The 19283-nt window shown below is 28.8% G+C and overlaps 1 protein-coding gene across 1 annotated transcript in view; it reads right to left on the bottom strand.

The window, feature by feature from the left end:
• Positions 1-871: 871 nt before the first annotated feature.
• The window catches only part of LOC100207301 (pinin), a 39823-nt gene continuing 21411 nt past the window's right edge, over positions 872-19283 (bottom strand). The window contains exons 3-8 of the mRNA XM_065804577.1: positions 14336-14402; positions 13369-13451; positions 12969-13044; positions 12728-12883; positions 4790-4928; positions 872-1494 (exon numbers count right to left, since the gene is read on the bottom strand). Coding sequence (XP_065660649.1) covers positions 1115-1494; positions 4790-4928; positions 12728-12883; positions 12969-13044; positions 13369-13451; positions 14336-14402 — 901 coding nt within the window. The 3' untranslated portion in view covers positions 872-1114. The remainder of the gene's footprint in view (positions 1495-4789; positions 4929-12727; positions 12884-12968; positions 13045-13368; positions 13452-14335; positions 14403-19283) is intronic.

Genomic DNA, 19283 nt, shown 5'->3' with positions numbered 1-19283 from the left:
CTGCAGAGCTTTAAATTAATCATTAATACTTCTCATGTAAATAAAAAAATTCTTTACTTTATTTTGCTGAGAAAAGTTTTATTTAAATTTTTTACATATATATGGATATGTTTATATACTTATTATATATATATAAATGAAGTATACAGGTTGCTTTTAACACTGGTATATTGGTTTGTATTTTTATTGCAAGTGATTTGGGGATAAATATATAACAAAAGCTTAATATAAAAAAGTCTAACTCCTATTCTTGCTTTTTGTTAAGAAAAATGTTACTAACTTGATTTATGAATGATTCAAAATTTTTCAGTGGTTTGAGGGAATATTAAAGAGGAGAAATCCCCACTATATCATTCACTGAAACCAATGTTCACAAATATATATATATATATATATATATATATATATATATATATATATATATATATATATATACAGTGCTCAAAATGAGGAGGATGCCATCCCGTCACCTTTTTTTAAAGTATAAACCATCCTGCCACCTTTTTATAAATCTCTATATATAACAATGATTAGGCGGGATGGTATTCAGCAAATTCCCATTACTTTTTTTTCTCCACTTCAAACTCTGACCTCTTGGAGTCAGAACTCTAATCACTGTTGCTTTTATATATATATATATATATATATATATATATATATATATATATATATATATATATATATATATATATACACACACATATATACATACATATATGTATGTATGTATGTATGTATGTATGTATGTATGTATGTATGTATGTATGTATGTATGTATGTATGTATGTATGTATGTATGCATGTATCTATGTATGTATGTATGTATCTATGTATGTATGCACATATTTCAAAAATATAAAAAAAAAAGAAATATTTGAAATAAAGTTTATTCTTTATTGTAAAAGTACAATTGACTTATCATAATATAAAATTTGTTGCTTGCAAGAAATGAAAATAGTCTTCCATAATTCGAAATAACCTACAGTAGACATCTTCACTACTGCCAACTTTCAAAAAAGCTTCCTAGCTTAGATTAAAAAACCTTTAAAAATTTTATCACCAAAAACCTTGAACATATTTACTCACTTTTTGAAAGTTTAATAATCAAAGCTTCTTATTCCTCTATACTTACCTGATCTCTAGACTCCTCTGAATGATCAGCTAGTTCAACAATTCGTTCATCAACAACATCAAAGCTTCCAGATTTTACAACATCAACATCATAGGCATCAGATTTAATAACGTCAATATCGCAAATCTGATTTTTATCAATTATTTCTAATATATCATCATCATCTTTCATGTCAACAACAGAATCTTTTTCTCTTTCTTCGTTATCTGCATCTTCTGCAAATAAATCTCTTTGATTGGCAGGCTTAGCATCTGAAATGACAATCGGATCTTTATTAGTTTTACCAAGAGCTTTACGTGTAGGAGGTAAGAAATCAGCTTCTGTGAACATATCTATCTCTTTAAGACGCTGCTCAAGTGATTCTAAAAAAAAACAATTTATAAGACTATAAATCATCATCATCATTATCACCATCATAATAATAATAAAAATAAAAATCTAGAAAACTCATAAGATTTTTTTTTATGTTAATTTTTTTTAATACTAATTCACCTCACTAAGGCTGAGTAGGCCACTACAGTTGAGGAGGCTACTTTAGTTGTGGCTATGACCCTCTCTCAACCCTATAACTTTGACATCAACTGAATAAACTAAAGAGTGTTTGTTTGCAAACCTTCCAACAACAACTATTATTTATATTTTCCCAACATAGTAAAACATGCTAAAAAAATTATTTTTGTAGATCGTATGGTTATAAATGGTCTAGTAGTTTTTTCCCTCTCTCCACTCTACTTATATATAATTCCTAACCCCACCCACACAGATACTGCCTCCTTTGTTACCTTATAAAACAAAGTTGACATATCTGGAAGCCCATCTGAACATGAACTGAAAATTTTGTAATTATATTAATAAAGAAATTATAATATAATAAAAAATTATATTATAATAAATTATAATAATATAAATGTGAAAATATTTTTAAGAAAAATACAATATTTTTTAATCTTGATATGTTTCATAGTTTACATACTACATTTTTAGTACATAAAATTAGAAATATATTTCTCTGTAACATCTTTAAATTTTGATTTTATATTTCAGAGTTTTAATTGTAATTTTATCTTTTGAAAATGTAGTATGTAAACTACGAAACATGTCAAGATTGAAAAATATTGTGTTGTTCTTAAAATTTTTTTTACATTTAATGCTATTACATTGGTCAAGAAATAATATAAAAGAAAATTAAAATTTAGAAATGAGTGAATCAAAAACAGCTATTCATACTATTTTTATTATTATTTCTTACAGTAACACTGCATGTAAAAGCAACATCTTGAAAAACTAAAAAAGTTAATAGCTTGAAAACATGGAAAGTTTAGTAAACAACTTTATTTTTAAAAGTACTAACTATAAGTTGAATTCTCACCGCATTCAACATTACCATATTTACCATGTTTATATTATTTTATCATCTTGCCATATCTGGGGCGGATCCTCTAATGATGCCCTTTCTCTTTTAGACAAGGTGCAAAAACGCGTTGTAAACATAGTTGGACCTGCTCTTGCAACCAACCTCTAACCATTATCACATCGTCGTAATGTTGCTTCTCTTTCTCTTTTCTACAAATACTATAATGGGCACTGCTCTAAAGAGCTAGCATCTCTTATGCCATCTACTATAATTCATTCTCGTGTTACTCGTCATTCAATTAAGTCTCATCCTTTTTCTGTGACTGTTCCTAAGTGCTCCAAAAACGCTTATTCGTTTAGTTTTTTTCCTCGAACATCAGCTCTTTGGAATTCGCTTCCTTCATCTTGCTTTCCTGACTTATATAATTTGCAATCTTTTAAGTTGTCTGTCAATCGTTATCTAGCTCTACAATCTTCATCTTTTCTCTTTCAGTAACTTCCAACTTTAATTAGTGGCTGCTTGCAGCCTTGTTGGAAGCGAAGATGTTTAAAAAAAAAAAATCTTAACATGTGATAACTAAAAATCTGGACAAAGTTTGTGTAAATATAAAAATACAAAGGAAAAATTTTATATAACTGCAATCACTTCTAATTTGTTGCAAATTTAATTCTTTAAATGTTTTATTAAATAATAATTTATTTAGGAATAATTAAAAATGAAAAAAAAAGCTTATAACGAAGACTCCCTTAGAAAACGAGTGTACGCATTTTTGGATTTGCATCCGGATGACAACAAAAACTTTATTGTAAATCATTTTCGAATGGAGAACATACCAAAATCTACTATTTATAATATACTTAAAAGAAAGGGAAACAATATATGACCAGAAAGAAAAGTCGGAAGTGGTCGCAAAGCAATAAAGATGCCTGCAAAAGAGATAAAGCGCTTTAAAAAATTGATTGATCAAAAGGATAGTATTTTACAGCATGGTCTTGCAAAACGATTTCATGTATCACAACCGTACATACGCAAAATTATTCACCAAAAAACTAGCATTTGTTATCATAAAAAAACAAAAACACCAAAAAGAACACCGGCTCAAAAAGCAGCTGTTCATTTAAAGTGCCGCATGTTGGTTTCAATTTTTCAGAAAAAAAATTGTTATTATTGACAATGAATAGTATTTTTATTTAAGCAACACTAATATCTCTGGAAATGCTGGATTTTACTCTTCTGACATAAATGCAGCATCAAATGATGTAAGGTTAAAAAGAAAAGACAAATTTGAGCCAAAATTACTTGTTTGGATTGCATCCTCTATAAAAGGGAATCTCTCAGCAGTACATTGCTCCGTCAGGCCAAGCAGTCAATGAAAAAAAATGTTTTGTTAGATTGGAGAAATTCATTGAAAAACATCATAAAAATGACAGTATTGTTTTTTGGCCTGATCTTGCTTCATCGCATTATTCATGCAACCCTCGGAATTAGGGTCAGCATTCGGCAATGCCAACCTGAAAGTATTTGAGATCGGCAAAAAATTGCTGACCTCGTTTCTATGCTTTATGGTTAGACCTTTGTATCAAATAATTTTTGCTGACCTCAAAAAGATTGAGGTTGGCAAATTATTGTTGACTTCATTTTTCCTTATTCCGAGGGTCGTTCATGTAAAGTACAGAGTTATCTTAAAGCAAAAAATATTGAATTTGTACCAAAAGAGCATAATCCTGCTGTGCCAGAATTACATCCAATTGAAGATTTTTGGTCTGAACTTAAGAGATTAGTGTACAACAAAAACTGGCAAGCTGAAAACCTAGGCAAACTTAAAAAGAGCTTTCAATTAAAAGAATCGACATAGAACGTGTACATCGGCTTGCTGCCACCACATTTACAAGAGTAGACACCGTTCGTCGTCATGGCATGAAAAACTTATAAATCTATTTATTTTTATTGCTTAGATGTTTTTTGTTATTAAACTTTTTAAATTAAATTTTTAAAAAAAATGACTCCCTTTAAAAGTTATACTATTTCTAATTTTGTCCAGATTTTTAGTTATCACATGTTATTTAAAATTATATATTTTTATTTGTATAAGTATAAAAACTTAAAATAAAATACTATTACTTTATTGTGTATATACATATACTCTCTCTCTCTCTCTCTCTCTCTCTCACACACACACACACACACACACACACACACACACACACACACACACACACACACACACACACACACACACGCACACACATATTTCTAATATAAAAAAACAATAATGTTCACAAGTAAAAATTAAAAAATAATACCATTCAAAAACTTTTGCGATTCTTCCAAAAGCGCAGTGGTTTTTTTATTGTGGGTAGCAGGCTTATAAAATATACGTGGAGTTGACTTTAATTGAATAAAATCTTTAAACTTTGAATAATGATCTTTTAGTTCTACATTCTAAAATTTTGATAACATTAAAATTTAAATTTCAAAACTATAATCTAACAAATATAATTCTTTAAAAAAATAAATATACACATATTTACTATAAGGTCAATAAGTGTGCATCTTTGAATACTGTGAGTATTTTTATTAATAAAACATGACAAAGTAGAAATTACTATAGTTACTAGGATGTAGAGAAAAAAGTTGAGGAGCAAAAAAACTGTTGGTAAAAAATTCAAACTGTACAAGTCAAGAAAATATGAAAAGTAGAAAGAATTCCAAAGCATGATGTTTGAGGAAAAATATTAGACAAATGAAATTTTTTTAAGCATAAATGATGAGTTTCAATGCAAGGATTTAACTCTGTTGATTGACAAGTCACACAAGATTGTGATCGAAGCTTAAGATTGCTTAAGAAGTAACCATAGCAACTATAGTTGAATTTAGTAGAAAAGTAAAAAAATGTGACCAAATGCAAACAATTTGACAAAAAAAAAAAAGCTTAAGCTTGGCTGCTTGAGCAAGTTCAACTACATTTCATCTACAAAAATACATTTCAATGTATTTTTGAATGTTGTCTAAAAGAGAAAAGACACTATTATAAGAACTAGAGGAAACATGAAAACAGTGTTTCATACAAGGAACAGATACCAGTTAAAAAATGTAATCAGGAATAAAAAAAATCGCAAGACTGTTAATGAGAGGCAACCATAGCAGATATTTATACATAGCTATATTTGCAACGGATTGAATATATTTTTTTCCATTAGAGGAAAACTTTATAAACTTAAACCATTAGAGTTTTCCAGTTCTATTTAGATTGTTTTTAGTTGTCAGTAGAAAGATAAATTAGGAAGATGAAAAGTAAATGACTTGTATAAGTTCTACCATTAGTATAAATACAGCTGTCACAAAAAGCATATTCAAGATCAGCTGCCTGCTCTAAGCAATCAAAAAGTAATAACTTTTTCTCAAGAGCATATGAAGTAGTGGGGCAATGGAATTTGCTTTAAAAGTGAGAGGTAAAGAGTTCAAAACCAACACATTTGGAAATACCACACTCAACTCGCTTCAGAACACAGCAACATTGTTTGTGTTTTTTTTGTTTTTTGTTTTTGTGTTTTCTTGTTTGTTAAACTTTGTGTTTCGGGGAGTTAAGAGAGCAGAAAGAAAAAACAATTAAGAGATTTATAGCATATAGAACCATTTTAGAGGGAAGAGTGCCAGGAAATATAGATTAGTTAACAAGGAACCCTGGAAATAACCTTGTAATACCCTAAAGATTACTGAAAATGAAGAAGAGTTTATCAAAGACAACTTTAATACTGCAATTAGAAAGAAAAGGTTCATTGCATGAAGAGAGGCTATGAAAAGAAAAAGCATGTCAGACTTTATCAAAAAACTTTTTGACAAAGTTTGACTTGCTTCAACAATTCTACCTAATAGGGCTGTTCTATTATTACAGTAAACAAATCAGCAGTGGAATGAGAGGATTGAACTTAATTTAGTGTATTTAATAAAACCAAATAACTGCTGTTATGAGTATGGTGATATACCATTACTTAATAAGAAACTTTTAAATTTAAAAGTAAAGATAACAGGAATAATAAAGATTGTATTAATAAAAATGATAAAGCAAAATGTATATTTTTACAAACTTAATTGCAGGTGTATTCTTTAATACTGAAAATGAAGCTAGAAGAAAAAAAGGAAGAAAAAAAATCTTTAAAACAAACAAACAAAAAAATAAACAAGAAAAGATAATTGCATCAATTCAGAAACCTATCAAGTACACTTTTAAACTAATTTTAAAACTAGTGAAGATTTTTGAAAAAAGTTTAAAGTGTTTTCTATTGTATTTCAAAAACAAATAATGTTTGAGGTAAGTTAAAGTGTTTTTATTGTAAAACAAAAACAAATAATGTTTGGGGTAAATTTAAATTTTTTTTTTTTTTACAAAAACTTGAAATAATCGATAACAAACGAGATAACAAGTCTTTCCGGGAAGCGCTTGTGGTCGCATGCCTGTACAGTTGAATTGAATAAATAACGACTGTTGAATACTATCAAGGAAGTGGCAAAAGATATTTAGATCGCAGTACAATGGGCTCCATCTGAAATAAATTTGGCCAATCGGCTCTCACAAATCCATCAAAAATAGTGGAGAACAGTGTGTTAAGCTGGGTTACTTAAACAAAAAGATATATGGAAAATTCATTCAATTGGTCATTTTGGTGTTGCTCGAACATTACAACTTTGCAATCAATCACGAATATTGACTGTGGTCTGTCAAGATATATGATATGGCATAAACTGGTAACTAAAACAGCCACTGAAGTTGGTGGAAAGCCTGAAGAAATATTTTCTTTATTTATACAGCCAGTTTGTCTTCTAATGGACAACAAATTTCGGTCCAACACATTAACAAGTTTTGCTGAAGAATGGTATGTTAATTAGGAATATGGAGCAACCCATTAAGCTTAAGGTAACTGTATAGTTGAACACATACACAGAACGATAAAAAGAACAGTCGCTCGCTCATATTGTTCAATCGCTCTGGCAGTCTTGCTGTACAACAAGACAATATCATCCAATTGTACTGAAAGTCCTTCTAAGCAATTCAAAAAAAACCAACTTATTTCATCCCAGGTGTCTATACATGGAGGAGAGCAGACAAGAAAGGCGTAAACAAAAAAATTCAAAGAGGGTGACAATGTTTGGGTAAAACTAACTCAAGAAACAAAATGTGACAAGACATGGACACCAGGTGTAGTACGAAAGTGAAATACCTTGTTGTTTTACGTCGAAATTGCAAATTGGGTATATCCACGCCACATTTCACACCTGTATCACCGTACTCCAGACTTGCAGAGTTCAAATGAATCAGTCAACAATGTTTTTTTATAGACTAAAAAATAAAACTGAAATGCTAAAGGAAGATATAACAATTATATCGCTCAAGTTTAAAACGGTGCTCAAGAACATAACAAACTGTAAGTAACGCGCTCTGGATGAACAGTTAGCCTCATACAAAGATTTGACTTATGAGTTAATTCACCAAGAGGGCATGTTTTATTTTAATGTTGTTGAATTGCACATGTTAGAAATCAAGTAGATGCATGTTGAAAGTCACATGTTATTTTATTGTTTAAATAATTGTAATTAAAAGTATTGTCATGGGATTTTTTTAACTTTGTATATATATAGAGATGATTTTTGTGTAGAGTTAATGAGGTTAAAAGTAATCTATAAAATATTTGTTTTTTATAAAATGTTTGTTTTTATTAAATTCATGGACGCGATAATTCAACTAAAAAAAAATTTTTTAAACAATTTTAAATATGATAATGTTTATAATTTTCTTAGTTTCTTTGAGTTAGTTACTGCTTTTCAGTCTGTTAAATGTTTTAATTTCACCCAAATTTCCGTGTAAAATTGTATAAATTAACATCACTATCCAACATTGTTCCAATTTTAATTAGCTATTTTTCCAATATAAGAGCAACTTTCTGTAGGAATCAAAAATACCAAATTTTTAGAGTGACCTCTTTCAAAACTTTTTCAATATGTTGTTACTATTCATACTAGAATCTCAATTACAAAATTTTTTCAAACAACATTAATTGGTTCTCTAGATATTAGATGTCAAAGTTTGACTAAATTTTTTAAAAATTGACTAAATGTGGTTAAAGGCATGTTTAAATTCGAAAAAACAAAAACAAAGTAAATACTTTACAATGATTATTTCACCTCATTATTGTTTATTGGCAAGTTCAGACCGAAAATTAAAATTGCTTAAGAAAATTTTATTCCTTGACTAAATATCATCCTTCAAAATATGCAAAAAATAATTTTTCTGTTGTCTTTGATCTTTGTTTTCATTCGAAGCTGCGAACACCCTATAATTTTTTTTTATTATTAGAAATCTTTACCTAGTTAAGTATCTAAAAGTATAAAAACACCTATGGGGAAGTTAAGGCCTAGCCGCAAAATCAACTTAAAAATGATATTCTAATCTTTTGACGCATTGATTGAGACATGATAATGGTTAAAGCCCTGGGTTTACAAAAATTGTATAAAACATAATGTAAACATATTTTAATTATTTATCAGATAGAAGAATAATAGTTGTGTGGCATATTTGAGAGTTATTGAAATAAAAAAATGTTGTTTTAAATAATTTTCTTCTTATAAAACTTAACTTTTTTTTTAGCTCATTTCTTCGTTTATTAGCTTTTTCAAAATCATTTGTTGCTAAGAAGTAATCACCGTGGTGATTAATTGGAGTTAAAGGACTTGTTTTACATAAGATGTCATCATCTAAATATACCATGCTATCTTTCAATTAGGCCATTGATAACAACTTTTTCCAAATGAAACACTTTTCATACTGTCAATTAAAGTACCAACTGCAGTTATCTGAAAATATTTAAACACAAAATTTATGGATTAATGAAACTTGATTTCTTATTAAATAACCAATAAAGTTTTAGTATTGTTTTTGATGTAATGTTAGTGTTACTTAGTTTTATGTATTATAAGTTTTTTTTTTAACAATATATACAAAATTTTTACCTCTACAACATCTCCTGAATACTATTGGTTTTTGTGAACAACTGCCACCCAATTATCTTTTAACAATATAAAAGAAAGTTTGGCCGCAAGTTTATGTATTTCTTCTTGATATTTCTTGGCTTCTTCATTTTCAACTCATTGCTATTGTCTTCTTCATTAGTCAGAGCAGTCAATTTTCTCAATAGCTTACTCCATCTAGAGAACAAAGATTTTATTTGTTGGCTTGAAACAAACTCATTAGCTGTAAAATATTTTCTTATCACTGTGTTTACATCTCTGGTACATCTTAGTTCCTGTTTTTTCTCCATTTATGAAGTATTCATAAAGATGTTTATTCAGCTTAATGGAAAAACAAAAAGTCTTTCTTGTTGGCAATGCCCAATCTAATTTATGGAAATTTTGAGAATATATGTTTATTGGGGTAGGCGTGATCTTAACTGATGCAGTGGTAGAATTAAAATGAACTTGCAAAGTTGTTTTTAACTTTTCAGTATAAACTTTTTTTACTTTATCTAAAAAAGAAGATTTTTTGTGCTGTTCTGTCAGCATATGCTCATCTAACTAAATAATAGTTTCAAAGGATTCAATACAACCAGTCTCCTGGCAAAAACTTTGTGTATTTAAACCACAATTTCTTATCTTCTTTTTCCACTCAGGGTTTTTTGCTTAAAGTTTCCTTTAGTGCTTGTGAATGGAACAAGCAATTCAATTAATGGTTCAACAGAAAGGTTGTTGTAAATCACATTAACTCCATCTCCAATTTCATAGTATCGCCACAAAGTCATGTAGTTTTCTTGGAACTGTAGGAGCAGTAGTTGCTTATATTTGGAATTTTAGGACCAGTTAAATAAACATTCTCAATTTTTGCTACACTAACCACACCATAACCATATTTCACTGCTTTTGCAACATCTACTGCTGTTGCTATATCATTCCCAGCATATACATAACTTCTTAGTATTGTTTTAGCGGATACACTTTCCCTACTGAATTGGTCATTTCCACAGCAAGGCTTATTAAAGTCGTACCGTAGAAGTTTAAAGTTCTTATTTTTGCAGAGCTTGTACATAAATTCAACAGAATAGTTAGCATTATCCGATTTTGCAAAAATATTTACCAAATCTGGCTCATCTAGGCAAAATGGATTTAGAACTGGTTTTTCAATGCAGATAACAGAGCAAACACCTTGATTGCAGCGATATAAAATTGTTTGATAAACATGCTTTTTGTCGTTTTTTTGGTATAAAAACCATCTATATGCATACTTATGCCTTTTTTTCCAAAGTAGTCTTCTGACCCTCTCTAAACTTCATAAGTAATATCTTCCGTGAATAGTCTTTCAACCAAAATGCTGTTTTTTCATCTAGTTGTTCATATGCATCATTCTTTGCCTTTTTCTGTTGTGCATCTCTTTATAGGTCTTTCATGTTGATGAAAGGTCTGTGATGGTCTTTCATAAATTCTGTGATGCTGCCTATTGATAGTTTACCATTATCACTAGCATTGCATCTACATTTGAAGTAGGTCACATGTCGGTCCACAATTATTCCATTCAAAACAACAACACGTGTCGTAAGTAATATTTTTTGTAAGCTTTTAATCAAATAGTTTTTAAAAAATTAAAAAATTTTAACTAATTAAAAATACCCAAAAGAGATTTATTATAATATAAAATAATAATACTCAAAACCATACTCAGCAAACATATTCGGAGAAAAAATTATACTCAAAAAATATGATAGAGTAACAAGGAAACATACTGCATTCAAGCGCTTATAAATAAATATAGAAGCACCTAGAAAACATCTATACTATTTATATGTTATTTTTTCTGAATTATTGCAATACCCTATAGGTATTTTTTATAAATAAGGTAGATTAAGGTCAATTTTTTATAGGTGTTTTATACTTTTAGGTACTTAACTAGGTAAAGATTTATAATAACAAAAAAAAATTATGAGATATTTGCGGCTTTGAATGAAAACGAAGATCAAAAATGACAGAAAAATAATTTTTTGCACATTTTGAAGCATGATATTTAGTCAAGAAAAAAAAATTTCTTTAGCAATTTTATTAATTTTTGGTCTGAACTAGCCAATAAACAATAATCAAGTCAAATACTCATTGTAAAGTATTTACTTTGTTGTTTTTTTTCCAGTTTAAACATACCTTTAACAACATTTGGTCAATATTTCAAAAAATTTAATCAAACTTTGACATCTAATATCTAGAGAACCAAATAATATTTTTTGAAAAAATTTTGGAATTGAGCTTCTAGATTAAGTAGCAACAACATATTAAAAACTTAGCAATTTTGAAGAGGGTCACTATTGAGCTTTGTCTGATTCTCACAAAAAGTCGCTCATAAACATGCAAAAATATTATTTTATAAATATATTTTTCTCACAATAAGTCATGTTTGCGTGGCCGAGTGGATTTTGCTTCAGGCTAATAAACCAAGGGTTTACTGCACACTTTCGTGCACCAATTAAATAAAGTTCTGCACTTGGACCATAGACTGTTACAACTGTAGACGCAACACACTGTTCCTATGGCTGTAACAGTTTGTAACTACTCTGTTAATGGAGTATACTCATCGATTAAGTAAGATTTAGGCACAGTTGATTTTACAATCAACATGTAGATACATCAACTGAGGATTGTGGTTTGGTCAGATACTCTTTTAACTAAAAGAAAGTCTTCTGTAGATTTTAGATTAAAAACATTAAAAAAAAAAATGTTTTGTCATAAATTCAGAGACCAGTCCCTCTCGTAACAAATCGTCACAAAATCGCATACCCCACTATTATTATTTGTAAGACAGTGTGACTAAAGCTGGCAATTCATAACCCATAATATTATTTTTGAAAAAAAAAAGTCTCTTGACAGGTTTCGGAAATGAACCATTCCATTAGAAAATATGAGAGAATATAAATAAACAAAACCTTAACACATTAATTATTCAAAAATCAGAGTTCCTAATTTGGTAAGCACACAAAGAGAAAAAAGAGTGATAAAAATCAAAAACAATATTTTCTGGTCTATATCTAGAAAATAGTTATTTTTTGTAAGTTTAAACTCTAAATAATTTTATGAAGCAAAATAAATTTGTCTTTGCAGTTTAGAGATTTTTCAAGTTTTAAATCTAAATTTTGACATGTTCTTTAGTGACAATCATTAACGCTAAAATGTTGTTTATATGTTAACTAAAATACAAAAATAATATATTTAGTTACTAATTTTGCCATTTCCAATTTAAATTCTAGTTGCTTTAGTTCAAGCTGTTTATTTCTTCTTGATTGATACAATTCTTTTCTTTCTATAAGAGCATTATCTTTCTCTTTCTGAACTTGATCTTCAACTTTACTCAATTTTTCTTCACGCTTTGAGTCCTTCAACCAAAAAAATCAAAAAAACTTGAACTTTTGATTCAATATAATTTAATAGGAATAAATAGATTTAATTATGTAATTTCACCTGTTCTGTTTTAACTTGACTCTCACGCTTAAACTGTTTTAATGTTCCAACTAATAATCCAAACATGCGACGATTTCTAAACAAAATTTAACAATAACAAAATGTCTTCTAAATAAATTTATTGATTAATAGCAAGAAGCAAACTTGAGTTAATAAGTGATAGTCAAAATTATTTTTTCATAACATAATACAACCAAAGACAACTTTAATAAAACTTTAATAAAAAAATAAACTAGAACTAACATTTGCAGGGCAAATAAAATTTGCACTATATTTAACGAAATTGGCCATGTGTAAATTCTATTTGCAATTTGTAAAGGTCTATTTGCAGTAAAGTCACAACACATTTTCAATTTTCAAAAATTAATTAAGGAAAAATGAGAAAACAGAGCTAAATTACCTATTTTTAGTGATAACATCCTCTTTAACTGATGACTGCAACACAGGCTTTCCGGTAACCACAACCGATGAATGAACAGCGGGCTAAAAAATGTTTTATTGAAATTCTTTAGCAGAATACCTGTTTACAACTAATCTATAAAATTAATAAAATATTTTATGCTAAAATTCTAATTATGCTACACTACTCTAATCAGTCAAATCCTATCTTGCACAGCAACGAGACCAGATCATTAATAAACATTTACATTTTTTGGTTGAATATTCTAATTATTTGATTGAAAAATATATATATTTGCGTAAAATTTGCCTGAATAAATTTATTCGGCTTTTTTTGTGCTTGTCACAATTGCATCTGAAACAACAAACCCTTCAACAAATTGAAAAAAAAAAAAAAATAGGTGAGGGCAAGGTTTAGGGTAATAAAGGTCATGCTTAGGATCACATTTAGAGTTATGGTTGGTTCGAATAGAGTTAAGACAAGGCTCAGGTTGTTCTAATTAGAAAACTAACCTTAAACCCTAAACCTGACCCTCAAATAATTATTTTTTATTTATGGAAGAGGGTGCCATACCAGACAAACTTATTAGAGATACATATAAACCTATATTCAGATGCAATTATGACAAGTGCAAAAAAAGTAATTATTTTTTATGCCTATTAACTGAGGGATTATATATATATAATTATGAACACATGTTTAGATCTCTGAAATCACACTGTGAAATAGTCTGCCGTCTGGAGCTTTAGTACATACATCGACTATCTTATAGCCTGCTGCTGCAAAGAAGTGCTGCTACATTGACTACATTCTTTTTTAATATTTTCCTAATTCACAATAAATTAGAATGATGAAAACTTTCAAAATTACTGAATTTTAAAATTATTCGGTGTTAAAATCTATCTTTTATAAACAACTTTATCTTCCTGAAAACTAATTCATTAGGCCAACTACAAATAAAACAAACCTTTTTTTCTTCTTCTTCCTCGCCACCACTGTCCAACCGTTTTTCACGGTTAAGGGTTGTTCCCCATCTAAATAATTTTAAAAATTTGTAGCATTATATAATGTAAAATGCTTCAAATTTTTTTAAATACACAAAAAGTATAGGTGGGGAGTCTTCAAAAAACTATTCAGACAAACAAATATCAAAAACTGTTTAATTGGTCATACAAAAACTATGTGAAAAAAATTAGGAACTTTCAATTTATTTAAAAGATCTAACAGAAGAAGGTGCACACAAATTTGGTAACTTCATGCTGTGAATTGGAATAAACATTCAGAGCTTTCTGATAATTTTTTTTTTTTTTTTGTATAATATTAATTCAACTCCCCAAGGTCAAGAAGACCACTACAATTGAGAAGACTACTTTAACTGTAGTTGCAACTCGCTCTTAACTCTGAAACACTAACCTTAACAAACAAGGCTGCTATGTTGAGAAACAAGTTGAGAGCAGTACTACCAGGGACATGGTGGGGATTGAACTCAGAACTTCTTGCTTATGAGGCATGCGCTCTACCACTACTGTATATAATGACAATTACCGGAATTAATGACAATTGATAATTAATGACAATTGATAGTTAATGATTTAATGATCCTTATACTTTTACTTAAGTATTCTTTGTTTAAAGCATTTTGAACAAACAATGTATTGAAACTACAAAACTGTACTTTGAACAACCAATGTATTGAAACTACAAAGAAAAAATTTGCTGCATTTTAAATTGTATGATACTGTTTAAAAAAACACAAAGAAAAAAAAATCGTATCCAGGAAACTTTATCAGGACACAGCCCAATTGAGCGAGGATAAAATCTACTAACTTTGAAAACCTTCTGCTTCTCAAAATTATCAAAAAGTTTATAGTGTAAAGATATATTGAAAAGCATATAGTGTAAAGATATATTGAAAAGCACATAAGGTAAAGATATTCAGTAATGTTGTAAATTGTAGTGAAATGTTTTATTGAATATATACATTTATAGATATATATAAATACCCTTATACAATATATACATATATAATGTATACATTTAATAAACTTATAATCTACTAAAGCCTATCGGTTTATTATACTATAATATATAAGTGAACTTTGAGTGGGCTTATATGAGATTAGAAAAGATAAAAGTTTATGAGGTAAATTCTTTTAACAAGTTTTAAAATTTTTATTTGGATATACATGAAAAAATACATACTATTGAATGTTCTCAAAACATAACACGTCAAGGTCAAGTTGTTGCAACAAAATATTATAAAGCTCAGTCATAGCATGTAATTGCATGTCATTTCTGATCAACCCTGATATTATTAATTAAATTTTCTAGGCCTATTTTACCATAAAAGTATAAAAAAAATAATGTCCTAAAAACTTCAATAAATTGGAATTTCTGGCTTACTATGAATGATACTATATATCTCATACTGGCACTACATGATGAGCAGTAGTGCCAGTATGAGATATATAGTACACTTTTGCTTTTCTAATATGTTAACAGTCATTAGTAATAATACTAATGACTGTTAACATATTGTTGAACACCCTGCTAAAAAAAAGGCCAATACCATTTCTGAGAAAGTCTCATCACTCAGGTCAGATCATAGCTTGGACTGGTCCAATAGAAATTTAAAAAAAGGCATTCCTATACCTCATTCATGGATTATACTGGTCATATTTTAAAAACCGTGTCAAATTTTAAAAAGCGAGAAATATTGTATATAGATTTGGAAAAAATCCAGAAAAATTTTTTAAGAAATATCAGGAAAATTCCAGAAATTTTGTGTAATTATGAGTATTAGTATAATATTTACATTTTTTGCAAAAAACTTTAAAAAACACTTTTTTGGGTATTTTGTTTGGAGTTTTTTTTATTATAACATTAAGTAGCAAGTTTGATAATTTGTTATCAAAATTTTCTAAAACAGTAAAACTTTATCCTGTTATTTGTTATCAAAATTTTCTAAAACTGTAAAACTTTATCCTGTTATTTGCTAACCATATAGTGTTGCAAATAGTAAAAATATTATAAAGTTGAAATTTGGCAGAGTGAAAAAAGATGAAGTTTATAGAGCAAGATAACATTTGACAGACAACTTATAAGATTGCAAATTATAGGAAAATCAGGAAAACAAGATGAAGGAATGAGTTTTAGTAGATGGCACAAGAGATGCTAGCTCTTTAGAGTAGTGCTCATTTTAGTATTTGTAGAAAAGAGAAAGAGAAGCAACATTGCGACAATGTGATAATGGCTGGAGGTTGGTTGCAAGAGCAGCTCTAATTATGTTTCAATGCATTTTTGCACCTTGTCTAAAAGAGAAAGGACATCATTCGAAGATCCATCCCAGATATGGCAACAGTATTCCATACAAGGATGGACTTGAGATTTATAGAGATAAAGAATAGAATCAGGAGTAAGAAAGTGGCAAGCATGATAAAGAGATGCGAAGAATTAGAGTTAATCTTAGTAGATGAAGATGATTAGAATAGAAGTAGATTTTGTAATAGATTTGATATAGAGTTTTCAAGAAAGATTGAAAGTAAAAGTTAATCCAAGAAGACGAAGAGTAGATGACTTATCAAGTACATTACCCTTCATAAATATAGGAAGATCTAGATTATTGGGATAACGATTGGCTGAAAAAAATTGAGTTTTATCTGAGTTAAAGTTCACCAGCCACTGTGATCCTCATGCTGTAGCAGAAGTGAGATCCTCTTTAGGCTCAAATGCCCCCTCCAAGCAATCAGAGAGTGTTGGCTTCTTATAAGACAAGAATAAATGGTAGTATCATTAGCAAACAATACCATCTTAGATGTGAGAATATCTGGAAGATCATTAATGTAAATTGAAAAAAGTATAAGGCCAAAAATAGAACCTTGAGGAGCCCCTGAAACTACAGGATATGAGGACGTGCTGTCCATTGAGGACAACTTTTACACTATAATTGCTAAGGAATGATCCAATAATCTTAAAGATGTTACCTAATATACCATAAGAATTTAATGAATAGTGTCGCAAATGGTAATAAAAATAGTGTTGCAAATGGTAATAGGAATAGTGGCAAATATTAAAAAGAATAGTGTGGCAAATAGTAAAATCGGAATATTGTCGCAAATAGTAAAATCAAAATAGTGTCGCAAATAGTAAAAACAGAATAATGTCACAAATAGCAAAAATATTATAAAGCTGAAATTTGGCGGAGATAAACAGTCTTTAAGTTAGCATAAAAAAAAGCCCCAATCATCACACTACGGAAATATTCCTTTTGAGGCAACTTTAGGGGAAAAAAAGGGTCCATTTTGACAAATTTTATCTTGATCAATATCTATATACCAACTATATCTTATGAGCAATTATTTAAAAAATTATTTACGTTTAAAAGTATAAAAGTTCAATCTAACATTTTTGCTGTAATTTTTGACAATGCTTTGTCATGGTGTTGTCAAGATGTTGTCAAATATTTTTTAAATATTTAGTGTAAGTGAGTTTAATATATTTATTTATTTTCTTTTTATTGAGAACATTTAATACGAATATATATTTTATTTTTAATATACCTTTTGTTTCCAAACTTTCATTTGATCAGGCGGGATGAAAAGGGTAGGGGGCTGAACAAGCTAATGAGACACGTTGTCCTTAGTGGCATATGCCAAAGAGTGCAAAAGATTGTAAGATTTTTCTTTTGTGTAGTCTCTATTGGTGATCCAATACCATTAACTGTTCTTCCGTGCATCTTCAGTAATTGTAAAGTTCATTTTTATTTGAAACCTTTTTCCTGTTTAAACTCTCTCTTGCGTGAAACTTAAAAAATTTATCCAATTTAAAAGAACATTTCAATTTATCATAGTTTATTTAACAATTAAATATTAATACGCTAACATTAACCACAAACTTGCCATTTATTATCAGGCCTGACATGAGTATTTTTGATGGCAATAAAGAGGTTTCAACGATTGAAATTATAGCCAAAATTAATAAAAAAAATACTTTTGAGTTATTGTTATCTCCCACCTTCAGGCATTGAGTGATTTAATAGTTTTTTTTAAATCTGCTATTATAAAAAAAAGTTTTTAGGAAAAGAAAGTAAATTACTTAATTGGTGATGTGAACTTATCACCAATTAAAGCTGCCTCACTTATAGACAAAACTCATTATGAGTTATAATACTATGATATCATAACCACTCATTATGAGTTATAATATTGTCTATTAATGAGGCAACTGTTGACACTATTCTTTAAACTCCTTTGCAACATTATTTCTTTGTCTACTTTCGACACAATTCATTAAACTTATTTGCAACACTATTCCTTATTCGATAATTAACAATGCAACATTTTGCGACACTTTTCTTTTACACATTTGCGACAATCAAAATGTTCTGTTCTGCCACACCTTAACGACGATCGAGGTCATAAATTCCATCACTATGTTTAAATAAGTGCTTTTATGACTCAAGTCTCACTCACCACAACCTTACTATGGCACTTTTGACTTCATAAATCAATAATTAAAAAATTATGCTATACTTCAAATAGGTTCAAATACATATGGTACTTTTCAACCAAGTGGGCGATGTGTGTGTGCGTGTTTTATAAGTATCAAACCAAGAAAATTAAATTATTAATATTCTATTTTACATTCAGATCAAATGTGTTTTCTAATGTCATTTTAAGATAAATTATTATAATCTAACACAGCTAGTGCATTTATAACATGTACCTTCTATAAAAATGTTTTAAATGTAATCTTTATACATAAAAATCTTTCTATATTTTAAAAAATTTATACGCAAATTTACACATAAAAAATCTTTGTTTCTTTAAAACACTCATCAAAAATAATACACAATAAAACTTGTTAACCTAAAAAAGATTTTATTCTTAGTATTTTATGAACATTTTACATCGTAG

This window comes from Hydra vulgaris, chromosome 09 (assembly GCF_038396675.1).
Source record: "Hydra vulgaris chromosome 09, alternate assembly HydraT2T_AEP".
Classification (NCBI taxonomy): Eukaryota; Metazoa; Cnidaria; class Hydrozoa; order Anthoathecata; family Hydridae; genus Hydra; species Hydra vulgaris.
This window is presented reverse-complemented; position numbering and strand designations above follow the sequence as displayed.